Source organism: Camelus bactrianus, chromosome 25 (genome assembly GCF_048773025.1).
Source record: "Camelus bactrianus isolate YW-2024 breed Bactrian camel chromosome 25, ASM4877302v1, whole genome shotgun sequence".
NCBI lineage: Eukaryota > Metazoa > Chordata > Mammalia > Artiodactyla > Camelidae > Camelus > Camelus bactrianus.
The window spans coordinates 4,027,756-4,042,253 of record NC_133563.1 but is presented as its reverse complement, the minus strand read 5'-3'; the positions used below and the strand labels follow the sequence as shown (position 1 = coordinate 4,042,253).

Genomic DNA, 14,498 nt, shown 5'->3' with positions numbered 1-14,498 from the left:
CCCACCCCCAAGGAACCACTGATCTGCTTCCTGTCACTATAGATTAATATGCATTTTCAGGAATTTTATCTAAATAATATAATGCAGTGTGTACTCTTTTTTGTCTGGCTCATTTCACTTAGTATACTAATTTGGGGATTTCACCATGTTTTTGCCTACGTTAACACTTCACTCCTTTTTATTGTAGAGTGGAATTCCGTTGTATGGCTATCTCACGATTTGTTATCCATTCACTTATTGAGTATTACTCAGGGTGCGTCCAGTTTTTGCTATTTCAAATAAACCTTCTGTGCACATTTGTGAACAAGGGCCTTGTAGGAGCGTATGCTTTCATTTTTCTTGGTTAAATACCTAGAAGTGTAATGGCTGGTCATACGGTAGCCGTACAGTCAAAAATTTTTTTTTCATTTTTCATTTTATTAGAATTGTTACAGTTTGACTGCACATATGCAATATATTGCATGTAAATACATATACACAATAGACTGCCATATTTTTAAAGTTTACATATATGTACTGTTCATTGTTTCTAAGAACGTTTAGAGCTTTAGCTTTTTGAACTTGCCTAGTTATCAAAGGAATAAAGCCAACCACAAAATAAGAATTAATTCAAAAAGATACATACACCCTGCTATTAACAGCAACATTACTTATAACTGCCAAGATATGGAAGCATCCTAAGTGCACATCAATAGATGAGTGGATAAAGCAGATGCGGCTTATATATGTAATGGAATACAACTCACCCTTAAGAAGGATATTTTGCCATTTGTGGCCCTTCATTCACTTTTTTTTTTTCACTTCAAAAGCCAGAATTTTATAACTGGCATAAACATTTCCATTACATCAAAAACAACAAAATACCTAGAAATAGACTTAACCAAGGAGATTACCTTGTATGGTCAAATTTTTAAGAAAATGTCAAATGGCTTCCCAAGCACCTGTAACAGTCTACATTCCCTCCAGTGAATGAGGGTTCTGGTTACTCAGCATCTTCCCAGGGCTCGCTGTGCTCAGTCTTCGCAGTTTTAGCCACTGTAGTGGGAGGGAAGTATTTCATTATGGTTTAATTTATATTTCTCTAATGACAAATGATGTTGAACATTTTTTCATGTGCTTATTTGCCATCCATGTATCTTCACGGGTGAACTGTCTGGTCAAATATTGTGCCCATTTAAAAAGTTTGGCTGTTTGGCTTCTGTGTTGAGTCATAAGCATCCTTTATACAGTCTAGACACAAGTTCTTTGTCAGATTCATGTTTACAAATATTTTCTCCCAGGCCAGTGGCTTACTTCTTCATTTTGTAACAGTGTCTTTTGAAGAGTCAATTAACATTTTTTGATGACATCTGATTTATTGATTTTTTATTCTTCTATAATCTCTGACTTTTGTGTGTATTAAGACATTTTTGCAAAATCCAAGGTCACTAAAATTTTCTTATTTTTTCCCCAGAGGTTATATAGCTTTAGCTTTTATATTTAGCTCTATGAACCATTTCAAGTTAATTTTTTGTACATGCACGGTAAAGGTCAGGGTTCATTGGTTTTAGTGTGGCTATCTAGTTGTTTAAACACTATTTATTGAAAATATCCTTTTCACATTGAATTATCTTGGCAGCTTTGTCAAAAATCAAGTCACCACATATATTTGGATCTATTACTGGACTTTCTTTTCTTTTCTTTTCTTTTTTACTTTTTATTTATTTCTTTTCTTTTTTATTTTTTGAGGGGGAGGTAATTAGACATTTATTTATTTATTAAATGAAAGCACTGGGGATTGAACCCAGGACCTTGTGCATGCTAAGCATGTGCTCTACCACTGAGCCATACCTTTCCCCTCTCTGGATTTTCTTTTTTGTCTCACTGATCTCTTTGTCATTGTAGCAGTACTACAGTGTTTTGATCACTGCAGCTCTACAATATGACTTGAAGTCAGGTAGTGTAAATTTCCCCACTTTGTTCTTTTTCAAGATTCTTCAATCTATTCTAGGTCTTTTGCATTTCTATATAACTTATAGAATTAAACTTGTCCATTTCTACCCAAAAAGCTTATGCAGATTATGATTGAGATTGTGTGACTCTATAGCTGAATTTGGGGGAGAACTGACATCTTAGTAAAATTGAGTTTTCTAACCCATGAATATGACATATGTCTCCACTTATTTAGGTTTTCCTTAATTTCTCTGAGCAATGTGTTTTAGTTCTTGTAGAATTTCCCCTAAGCATTTCATTTTTAGGCTACTTTAAATATTTAAAATTTTTAATTTTGAAGTAATTGCAGGCTATAGAACTGTAATTGATGATTTTTGTGTGTTGATCTTGTATCCTGTAACTTTGGTGACCTCATAAGTTCTCTCTCCCTTTCTAACGTATTCATAGCTTTTCTACATAGACAATTATGTTTGTTGTTTGTGAATAATAACAGTTTTATTTCCTTTCCAATCTGGATGGCTTTTATATCTTTAGCTTGCTTTATTACTGACTAAAACCTTCGGGATAATGTTGAATAAAGGTAGTGAGAGCAGAAACACCTTGGCTTGTTCCTGATCTTAGAGAGAAGGCAGTTAAGTCTTTCACCATTAAGTATAAATTAGCTGCAGGTTTTTTGTAGACACCTTTTAACAGACTGAGGATTTATCTTCTATCCCTAACTTGCTGGGAGGCTTTTTTGTTTTTTAAGTTAGGAAGTGATGCTAAAATTTTCAAGTGCTTTTTCTGCATCTGTTGAGAGATGATTGTATGATTGATTGGGGTTTTTTGGTTGTTTTGTTTTGTCTGTTAATTGGTGAAGTATGCATCTATTAACTTTTAGATCTTAAAATCAGTCTTCTCTTTCTGGGATAAAGCCTACTTTGTGGTGAAATATTAGCATTTTTATGTATGGTTGGATTTGATTTGCTAAAATTTTAAGAATATTACTATCTATATTCATAAGGGATATTGCTCTGTATTTTTCTTTTCTCATCTTTGTCTGATTTTGGTATCAGAGTAGTTCTGGCCTCCTAGAATGAGTTTAGGAAGTGTTGTTTTTTATTTCTTCCTTAAATTTTGATAGAATTCACCAGTGAAGCCATCTGAGCCAAAGTTTTCTTTGCAGGAAGCCCTAACTACAAATGCAGTTGTTTTAACAGATACACGGCTATTCAAGTTACAGATTTCTTTTTGACTGAGTTTGTTAGTTTTGTCTTTCAAATAATTTGTCTACTTCATTTGATTTGTCTAAGTTACTGGCACAAAATTATTTGTAATATTATTTTATTATTCTCTCAATATCTGCAGAATATGTAGTGATATCACCTCAAATTTTGCCTCTTTTTTAAATTGTTGTTCTGATCAATCTGGCTAGAGGTTATTAATTTTACTGATATATTCTCAAAGAACCAGCTTTTGGTTCCATTCATTTTTCTCTACTTTTTTTTTTGTTTGTTTTGTATTTTATTGCTTGGGTCTTTATTATTTCCTTTTTCTTCCTATGTTGTACCTAATTTGTTCTTCTTGTTTTATTTTTGTTAAGGTAGGAGCTGAGGCAATTGAGAACTTTTCCTTTGTTAGCATAGGCATTTGGTGCTATAAATTTGTCTTCATTCAGTTCTATGAGTGATTTAGAAATGTGCTATGGGGGTTTCCCACATCTTCCTGGTTACCAATTTCTAATTTAATTCCATACTGACCAGAAAACATTTGACTGGAATCCTGTTAAATATATTGAGACTCTTTTCTTTCAGTACGTTAAAGATCTCTCTCCACTGTGTTCTGGATTGTATTGTTTCTTCTTTGTTCCCTTGAATGTAATGTGCCTTTTTTTCTCTGGATGACTTTAAGATTTTCTTTTTCACCAGCTTTAAGCAATTTGATTATGTACCTTGGTGTAGTTTTGTTCTTTTTTCTTCTTGAGATTTGCCAGTCTTCCTAGATCTGAGGATTTAGAGTTTTCATCAAATCTGGAAAAAAATTAGCAATTATTATTTTAACTTTCTTTTTCTCTTTCTAATTCTCTGTGTTTGAGGGAACTTTATGAAATCAACTGTATTTAATTTTTTTTATTGAAGTATAGTCAGCTACAATGTGTCAATTTCTGGTGTACAGTGTGATGTTTCAATCATACCTGTAATTGTTTTCATATTCTTTTTCATTATAAATTACTATGTTGAATATAGTTCCCTGTGCTATGCAGAAGAAATTTGTTTTTTATCTATTTTTATGTAGTAGTTGATATTTGCAAATATAAAACTCCCAATTTACCCTTCCCACCCAATTTCTCCCTGGAAACATAAGTTTGTTTATTACGTTTGTGAGTCTGTTTCTGTTTTGTAGATAAGTTCATTAGTGTCTTTTTTTTCTGTCTCTCTCTCTCTTTTTTTTTTAGATTCCACATATGAGTGGTGTCGTATGGTATTTTTCTTTCTCTTTCTGGCTTACTTCACTTAGAGTAATGATCTCCAGATCCATCCATGTTGCTGCAACTGGCATTAGTTTATTCTTTTTTATGGCTGAGTAGTATTCCATTGTATAAATATACCACAACTTCTTTATCTTGTATTTCATATTAATTTTTACAGAGAATTCATGAATTGAGAACTTGAAGGATGCTTTAGCATCCTTTTTGACCTTATGGAGGGTACTTTTGGAGTGGTGTTATTCTGGGTAGTTTAACTCATATCTAACCATTTTCCAGTCAACTTTAGTATATAATGCAGAGATGAGCTTTATCCCTGCTCATCCAGGGGTCTGCAGTTGTGTTTTCTTGTCATTCACTTCCCCCTGTTCTGGCAGGAACTCATGCCCGCCTCTCCACCAAGCACACGAACTTTGAGGAAAGAGTTTACTACATCCCAATCCGCATCAGTGATAGTGGTCGGCCGCCCTTGGAAGGGACTGTGTCTTTACCAGGTAGGCATTTTGGTGCAGGCAACTTAGGATCATGTCTGTCAGTATGAGTAGTTTGCGAGAATTCTTGTCTTTGATATGAAATTCTGCACCTGTTGACTTGAAAATTTATTTTACCAAATGTTGTTCTGTTTTTCAGTGACTTTCTGCAAATGTGTGGAAGAAACATGTTTCAAGCCAGCAGGTCACCTGCCTGGGATACCCACTGTGGGCCTGGCAGTTGGCATACTTCTTACTACCTTTTTGGTCATCGGTGAGTATAAATTCTCAGATTTAAGGATTTCTGTCTTGGGTCTCAGACGCATGAGCTCAAGGTCTGTCTTCCCCGGCTGGGCTGGTGGCTGCTCAGATGGCAACGCAGGCAGGAGTTAAGAATGCAGCTCAGCAGTAAACTGTGTCACACCTTCCTGGCTGGGAGACACTGCTTTAGTACCACACTCGACCTATGACTGCCTTGTTGTTTAGTTTGGGAAATACAATAAAAGAGGCTTTAAAGCATAAATTGTTTTACTTTATGCTTAGTTACCAAGCTTTCCGGCTGAAGGAGAAGGACATGCAGTGGCTGTGCCTCTGCTGTGCGCCTGACGGGGCCACAGGGGTGGACCTGCCCAGATCCGACACTCACAGAGCTTGCGGTCCGGTGGCCGTCGCAGGGATAGGCAGGAGCTGGCCTTCGGGGGGGCGTGCCGGGGTGCCTGGGAAGCTGCACAACTTTCCTGTGTTTTCCACAGCTTATGACTGTGGACCCTGATTCTTTATTAACTCAGAATAACTCCACTGTATCACAGGCCCCACTCTGCCTTGGCCCCTGGCCTGGCTTGACAGCAGACTTCCCTGTCTGCTCTTCCGTGAACAGCTCAGAGCCTACGATAGTCATTACCCTCTTTTGACTGGTGTCCTCGCCACAAGTTAAGTATGAGGAGTAGATACTTCATCAATTTCTGCGCACCTGGGTGAAGAGGTCGGCACTGTTTCACAGCCTTTCTCTTTTAAGAGGAAGGACTGGGATTATTCTAAGTATTCTTAACTGTTCTCTTGACATCTGGGCTTTTCTGCAGCCATCCAGTCTACCACATTGGGCTCTGATTCTCAGCTCTAAAAGGGATCTCATTTCCTTAGACCCTCCTGTCCGAATTCATTATTATGACATAGAAGGGCCTGTGACATGACCATTGCCCATCCTAACATGTGCGTGGTGAGCATCACTTCTCCCCGAGGACCACAGCGTGGTGCACACCTTTCATACTCATTGAGCTGACCCTGGGGGTCTACTCACTCGCCAAGCTCCCCTCCACCTCTATGCCTTTCCTTACTCTTTGTCCTCCCATCTTGAAAGGATTTTTGAGTTTATATGCCAAATAGCAGATTTCCAACATGACTATTTAATCTCATAATTTTACTCCAGGCTAAAGATTGGATGAGTTATGTGATCTCAAAATAGAAGTAATAGGATCTTACAGTTTTATGTCCTGACTTTTTTCAATAACATTGGGATTATTGCAAGATTCTTAATGGGCCTCTGAGCATCCAGTCTTTCCTGCCATGATTCCTCCTGTAAACTTACTGCCAGGTTAATTTCCTTACAACAACTTCCTTTTCCATATAGGTCTCTGATTTATAGTTCACACATTCAGTGCTAAACTGCATAATGTAATTTTGTAGGAGGTCAGAGATGGGAGAAACCAGAGAAGGTAGGTAGTCTGCCTGAGCTGGAGCCAGGAGGAAGGTGCCAAAGAAAGTAAGATGCTTGGTGTGGACGCATGAAAGTAGGCTTTAGGTTGGTGAACAGGTCCGAGGACAGGCTTCCGGTTGTTCTCGTTGGGCTGTTTCCTCTAGGGAAGGGGAGGCCTGGAATCAGCATTGACCGAGTGTGTCCGCAGTTCAGGAGCTCAGCCAGGAGCCTGTGCATTTAGTCTTCGGAGCAGCACAGGCATTGGATGCTAAATTCCTTGACAGAGACCCAGCCATGGTGCCCAGCTTAGATAGGACCTGGGGCTTGATACACACTTACTGACAAGAAATGTGATAAGTTACTTATTCAAGAAAGCCCATGCCTAGAGTCCCTTATTCACCAGGACAACGAAACTTTGTTGAGCCACAAACAAAAATGAAATTATATGAGTCATTTTTTCCACCCAGGGTGCCACTTTATAAATGAATGTAACAGTACGTACTATTTTCAGATTCCATCTATTTGACTCTGAGTTTTCTCTTTTAGGTATAATTTTAGCAGTTGTGTTTATCCGGATGAAGAGGAATAAAGGCCAGAATAATGCTGGAAGTGCTCGGGCATCTGAAGTCAAACCTCTGAGAAGCTGAATGTGAAAAGGAATGTTTGAGTTTATGCATAAAGTGCTATTTCAGTAACACAACCATTTAATGCCATAATTTTACATTTTGTCCAACATGTGCACTCTAATTTTTTACAGATATGCCCTCCTGCCCTTTAATATTTTATTACCGTTAGATAGTTCATATGCTGTAGACAGGAGAGACATTTTCCATTTCCTCATAACACTTCCCCCCTCTGCAAAAGCCTTAATGATTTATCCCAAAACAAAAATGTGTGTGTGTTTTCCCTCTTACGGAAAGGCGGGCTGATGAAATTCTCTGTTCATTTTTGGTTCCTCAAGGAGGTTTATCAGTCATCCACCAGAGAACTTCCTGGATTCCATTTGTGGTTTTTCTGATTCCATCTTATGTCTCCTTCCTCCCCATCTCCTTTGGCATTTCACTGATTTTAACATTTGTGGGAGAAAAGAACAAAGTGCAGGCTTAGGGAAAAATGAAAGCACAGACGTCCCTTAATTTGAACAGAAGCTCTTGGGTGTTCCCAGCCGTCCTTAGCCCTGCGTGGCTTACGGTGCCTTCCGTTGGAGGAGCTGCCACTTGGGAAGAGCGCGCGCCCAGCCCGGGCCGCGCGGGGGCCTGCCTCACGCAGCCCGGCGCAGAGAGCAGCCGCGGGCCACGGCCGCTCACCGCCTGCACGCCCACCCGCTGCGCTCGTGGGCCTTCTGGGTACGCTGACCACGCGGTGGTCCCTGCATATCTAATGTGGAGGGAAATAAAGAGGCATGAAAGAAGGAGTGAAGGAAATCAAGAATAAACACTGACTGTGATTTTGTTTCTTGGATCTTTTGTTTCTTTGGCCCTGCTTCCTGGTTCTGTGCGTGTGCTGCGGGAAGGACTAGGTAACAGTGGTTGCCTATCGTTTACCAAAATTGCCTCCGGAGTAGAATTAACCCATAAAGAGGGGGCACATTGAAATACAGCTTCACAGCTCTTGTGACTGTGGATTGGGACGTTTGAGGCAGATACATTAAGAATGTATACATTAAAAAAAAAGTATACATTTTAAGGGAGGACGGTATAGCTCAGTGGTGGAGCGCGTGGTTACCATCTACCACATCCTGAGCTCAATCCCCAGTACCTCCATTAAAAAAACAAATAACCCTAATTACTCCCCTCCCCCCCGAAAAAAAACACAACCAACCAAACAACCAAAGAATTTATATATTTTAAATAAGAAAATGTGGGAGACTTGGAAGCATTTCTAGGCCCTGGAGCTGTGGTCTGGCTCCTGATTTGAGCCTTGAAAGTATTCAACATTACACAGCTGCTCAGAATTTTCAAGAATTTCTGGGGAAAAAACCTCGTATCTGAAAAAGTGTTCCTACAGTGACGGCTAAAGCAGGCCTTGGAGTTCTGTTTTTCATAAATAACCCTCTTTGTGGGCTTCTATTATATCTTTTAAAGGCATAAAAGTAAAACAAGAGGAAGTATCTAAACTCTATTTTCAAGACCTCAGTACTACGGTCTTGTGTTAGGTTATCCTGTGCTTCAGGGTCTATGGAGCTCTTTTACCTGCTTTTTCCACATGAGGCTCACTGGAAGTCTCGTGGGTGAGGCGCCCTCTCATCTCACCGTACGTTGAAAGACAAAACAAAGGAAAACAAAAATCCAAGAGCACCAAAAGCAAATTTACTGCACAAATTACACACTCCAACCCAAGGAACAGTCTGACTTTCTGAACAGCTTCTATAGTTACTTCATCTGTGTGTTTTTGACTAAGAGTGACTGTGACAGGACATTTAGATCACTTAAAATTGCAGCATCACTGGCCCTGCTTATTTTCCAGAAATCACTTTATCATTCCAGAAAGACTGAGGCAGAACTGAGGGAGGTCTGCTCCGGTGGCTCAGGGATCCCTCCTGCCTCAATTCCGTGTGGTCCTCTCTGGATCAGCTTGTACCACCTGATAGCAGACTGGTCACACAACCTTCTCATCTGAAATCACTGATTAGTATCTGCTTCTTGTTCTGCAATGTTAGCCACTATATATAAAAATAAATTAAAAAAAATTTCTTCTGCATAGCACAGGGAACTATATTCAACATCTTGTAATAATAACCTTTAATGAAAAAGAATATGAAAACAAATATATGTTTGTATATGCATGACTGGGACACTGCTGTACACCAGACACTGACACATTGTAACTGACTGCACTTCAATAAAAAATAAAAACAAAAAAATTGAGAGACCGAACACACACACACACACACACACACACCCAAAACCTTCTCTTCCTTCCACGACCAGATCCTACCCATTCTTAAAGTCTTTAATATCAATTTAATTACTGGTCCCTTTGGGCAGCCTTCTCTTATTTCCTTCCTACAGCTCACTAGATGAGGCCACTACCTCATCTCAACTTCTGCACTGCGGCGAGGAGAATCCCAGGATCTAGACCCTCTTCTGGTAAGAGTGGTCCTGTTTTCCCTGGAAAACATCCCCCCACCCCTTCCCCAGCTCCCCAACACCTCGCCTGTATAGTTTGAGTAGAGTCAACTTGCTATTTTTCCCCATCTCCCTAGCACTTTCTCTCAGCGAGACTCACTTTTGAATTTTGCTGAAACTCTTAGAAAATGTCTCTCTTTAAGTGGAATTTGCTAAGCTAGTAGAAAATAAGCTTAGAGCATTCTGCTCACCACAAGAGTTAAGCCTACCCTAGAACAGAGACCACAGAGGATTAAGAGATGAGAGGAGGAGATGTTGAAGATGTTGAGTACCTGGATCCAGCTGTGTCTGAAGACAGCCTTGGCCTGGACTTTCCTATCCTATGAGTCAGCACATTCCTTTTTTAACTTAAAGCTCCGTGGATTTCTACCCCTGCAATCAAAAGAGTGATATTTGTACCTTGCTTGTGGACCTCATGTTCTAAATGAGAGCCCATTTGATCTCCCCAAGTAGTCTGGGGCTCCTCAGCATACTTTCAATGTCTCTGTGACGAGTCTGGGCTCAAAGTGCTCCTCTGTAAGTTTCTGAAGAATGAATACAAGAGATGGCTGACTCATTTAGGCCACTTATGCTGTTGTCACTTAAGTGCCACCCATTTGACAAAACTGAAATGAATCCATTCTCTGTGTTCAGCTACCGTCTCCTCAAAGATACCCTAAACGCCCACGTTACCACCTTCGTCCCTACGTACAAACCCCGATGCTCTGTTCAGACACCCTCAGAGCTGCTGGAGCGGGAAACGATGCCCGAGGGTGACAAAGCCCTCAAGAGCTGCTGGACGGTTAAGAAATAGTTGTGAGGCTGAGGGGGCATCTGCCCCAGGGATGCTAAGTGGGTTCAGGTTAGAACCACTTGGGGGAGTTTTTCAAAAGCGCTCTTTCCAGAGCACCGTGCCCAGCTGAGTTAGCACCTCTGGGCAGGACGCCCAGCTTTAGCGTTCTCAAAAAGTATCTCCCCGTGAGTCTAATGTGCAAACACAGCTGAAAACACTTATTCCAAACAATCTCCAGGGGGCCAGGTTAGGACCAGGCTTGTGTGGAATATGAGCCTTTTGAGGGTCTGAAACAGCATCCTTCTTCAGACCATCAGCTCCCCAATCCTCTCCACTTTCTGTACACCTTTAACCCTAGCGGGTCTAACCACTTAGACCCTTTCTCAGATGCAAACATGGCCCATGACCCAGAGCTCAGGGAAGGTGGGAGGGGCTGCTGTCAGGAGAGCCATCTCTTGGCCCACAGAGATCCTTCAACTGAGAGCAGCCTGGTGGGTCTAGACCCACGTCACTCTGTCACCACATCAGAGCCTAGGAACTCCAAGCATGAAGCTTAGAAGAAAGAAGCGATTCTCACCTGCAGGAGAGCAGCCCCTTTGTAAACCGGAGCAAAAATTACCCGAAAAGCCCACATTTCTTGTGCTGTGCTTAGAGTGACAGCTTCTTGTGCTTGTGCTTGGAGAGCCGGCTATTTAAAGGGATATTCCTGACAATGTAAAAAAGCAAATAATATACATATATTTTATAACACAGTTACTTTCCATTTTGTTGGTTTTCCACCTTTACATCCCAGCATGTTACAGTCTCCATTTGACATTTTGAAACGATTTCCTGGGTATGTGCTCTGTGTTAGTCATGTGTAAGCCATCTGGGCCCCTAAGCCAAGGAGGACAGCGACCTGAGATGGTAGATGATTCTAAGGGGTACTGGTCTAGTGACGTCGATAGCTAAAGCACAGGCCACCCTTGAGGCCTCCAGAAGTTATTCGTCTGCAGCAGCAGTTTCTTTGGCCAGAAACCAAAGCCCGCTTCTTGTCACGGGATCCTTACCCTAGGAGAGCCGGCTGAGTGGGGCAGTGGGACAGGAAGGGGAGGGAAGAACGGGCAGACTGTGGAAACAAGTGTTTGGTCTGATTGAGAGAAAGAGTTTTCAGAGAAAAACAAATGAAAGCGAATATATGTATGTATGGGCGTGACTGGGACACTGTGCTGTACACCAGAAACTGACACATTGTAACTGACTGTACTTCAATACAAAAAACACAGAAGTTTTCAGTTTTTCCATTGCAGCAATCGGGCTGATGGATGAGTCCAGGATTTGGAAGAGGTGGAAGGGTGTGCATGTGGAGGTGGGAATAAAAATAGCACCTGGGTGTACCCAACATTTTTAGTTACCCTCTTGAATTAAGTGCAGGGCTGGGAGGAAACAGAATATATTTTTATTAACTGAAGTTAAACTTGGCTCCTGGCCAAGAAAAGATCCCAAAGGCAGAATTTCCAATGGCTCTGCTCAAAGCCAGCATGGCCTTGGTTAGCAGCGGAGACTAAGAACCAAGGGGAGGTGGGCAGGGTACTGCTCAGTGGTAGAGCGCATGCCTAGCATGCAGGAGATCCTGGGTTCAATCCCCAGTACCACCCTCATTAAAAAGTTAGTGAATAAATAAACCTAATTATCCTCCCCCCTACCAAAAAAAGAACCAAGGTTAAGTTCTTAAAGTGGCAAGGTCCACTGTGGGGCAGGAGGAGAGAGGTCCTGGCTGAGGCTCACTGCTGAGTTTTGCCTTTTGTTGTGGCAGGAGGGTAATAGGAAAGAACAAATCTGATTCCATGTTAGATCTGTTCCTTTGACTCTCTACCTAACCCTGTGCTCTTGTTTCCTGTGCTGAGTTGAGCTGGTTCTACACCTTTTGTAAAAGAATGTTGCCTATAGCCTGAAATATACAGGACAGCCCATTCTCAAGGCTCTGACCTTTAAGGGTAGAACACTTTCCCATTCCTATAAAGATTAAAAGTTGCAGAACAGAAAATAACACTTTTCTTGCTGGAGGTTCACAGGGACACCACGACCTGACCTACGGGGACAATTGCAAGAACAGAGGATTCTGACACCAAGAAGCTTGCAACAACCAACCACGCCCCCTCCCCTTCTTAGTATAAAAGGAGCCTGAATTCTGACTTGAGGAGGATGGTTCTCCAGGGCATTAGTCTTCCATCTTCTCCATCTGCCGACTTTCCAAATAACGTCGTTACTCCTTGCCCCAACACCTTGTCTCTCAATATACTGGCCTATTGTGTGGGGAACAGCCTGAGTCTGGATTCAGTCACAGGATCTCAGACAGCCCTCTTGGGGCCTGCAAGGGGGAGGGGTTTCCCTGAGTAAGCGCATGTGGCTTGTGCATGCTGGCTGAAATCCTGGCACAGTCTGTGCCGAATGCTGGCCCTGGGGCAAGGCTTCCTTGGGGTCTGAGTTCTTCTCAGGCTGGACACATCTTCCTGGCTTAGCCTCTCCTCTGGCGGCACCAGGCTTGTCCAGCCAGGAAACATGGAAGTCTCACCTGGGCCCAGGTGGGCATCGTGTGTGCTCCAAGAAGCAGCGGCCAAGACAGAATTAGACAAGGAAAAGATCTGGGGGAGGACAGGTCCGTGAGGGATAAAGGATAAAGGGGGGGAAAAGGAGAAGGCGGGGGAGCCCTGCACCACTGTGGCAGGTTGCTGGCTGTTGAGGACGGGAAGGACGGAGGGTGGATCTGATACGGAGGGTCTCAGGCCATCACACGGCTGAGAGAGCCTGGACCAGGCAAACACCGTGCCCCGAAGCAAGGACTGTCTGTTGGGAGAGCCGATGTTGGGCAGAAACCACCGGCTTTCGAACCCCTGCTGTGCCGGGTGGCCGACTGGGGTGTGATCCTGGAAGGGAAAGCCACAGTCAGCCAGCGCCCCGGCCGCCCGGGCCTCTGGAGGAGGCCTGAGCCGCGCCCCTTGGCTGTCGCAGGCAGCTTGCTGTTCTGCTCTTTTGCTTATTCGTCAGCTGTTTACTGAAGCCCGTTATGGCCAGATACTGAGCTGGTCACTGGGAACACAAACAGCAGCAGCTAATAATTCTACAGTGTTTATAATGCGCCCGGCACTATTTAAATGCCTTACAAAATGTGGTCATTAAATCCTTACAACAACTGTATGGGGGAGATCCAATTATTATGTCTATTGCACAGATCAGAGGCTGCGATGGAGGACAGCTAGGTATGTAACTTGCTCAAGGTCACATACCAAATAAGCGACCCCGGAAGTCTTAACTCTAAAGCCCAGCCCAAAGCTGCTGTGTTTCATCTAATCTAAGGACCCGTCTATTCTAAGGTGCATTGTTGTTTTATGTGACACTAAGGAAGAGGAGAGCACTGTCAATTAACTTTGCCATGCCACTGCTGGTAAGATGCATTGTCAATTTCCGAGCTGTTAAGATGTAAAAAAATATGAGTCTTGAATTGACAGTTATTACATAGAGGCACTGTCTCTGTTGTCATGGGCTGCACTGTTGCACAGGGGAGACCCCCTAACCAGTCATCCTGCAATGAGATAATCAAGTATCCCCAAGGTGGGGCACACAGACTGCTCCCGTGGTGGGACAGGAGGGGGCTTCTGCCTGAGGGCTTGGGAACCCATCACAGACGCGGCACCCAGCTGTGCTTAGGGTTTCTCCAAACAGAGAAGGGGAGGGTGGAACTGGGATGTCTGGGGCATTTAAGGCCCATGACTGATAATGCTAATGCCAATACTGACACAGCAGTAGCTAACACTAGCACATCATTAATTAAGGGCTCACTCTGTGCCAGGCACTGTGTTAAGGGCTTTCCATGCATCATCCCTTTTAATGCTCACATCCTATGAGAGGGTTAAACCCTATGAGACAGCACTCTTACTAGGAGGAAACCTAAGGCTCCGGATTCATCCCGCCAGGCACAGCTCATGGGTAATGAGCCAGGACAGGGATCTCCAGCAGCCTGACTCCCAGCTTTCAGACTTGAACCACACTGCTGGACCGC

At 42.6% G+C, this 14,498-nt stretch overlaps 1 protein-coding gene across 1 annotated transcript in view; it reads left to right on the top strand.

Moving 5' to 3' along the window:
- CDH17 (cadherin 17) overlaps window positions 1–8,020 on the top strand; it is a 60,623-nt gene extending 52,603 nt beyond the window's left edge. Inside the window, exons 16-18 of the mRNA XM_045505454.2 lie at window positions 4,774–4,890; window positions 5,027–5,140; window positions 7,106–8,020. Of these exons, the coding sequence (XP_045361410.1) occupies window positions 4,774–4,890; window positions 5,027–5,140; window positions 7,106–7,206 (332 nt within the window). The 3' untranslated portion in view covers window positions 7,207–8,020. The remainder of the gene's footprint in view (window positions 1–4,773; window positions 4,891–5,026; window positions 5,141–7,105) is intronic.
- The last annotated feature ends 6,478 nt before the right edge of the window (window positions 8,021–14,498 follow it).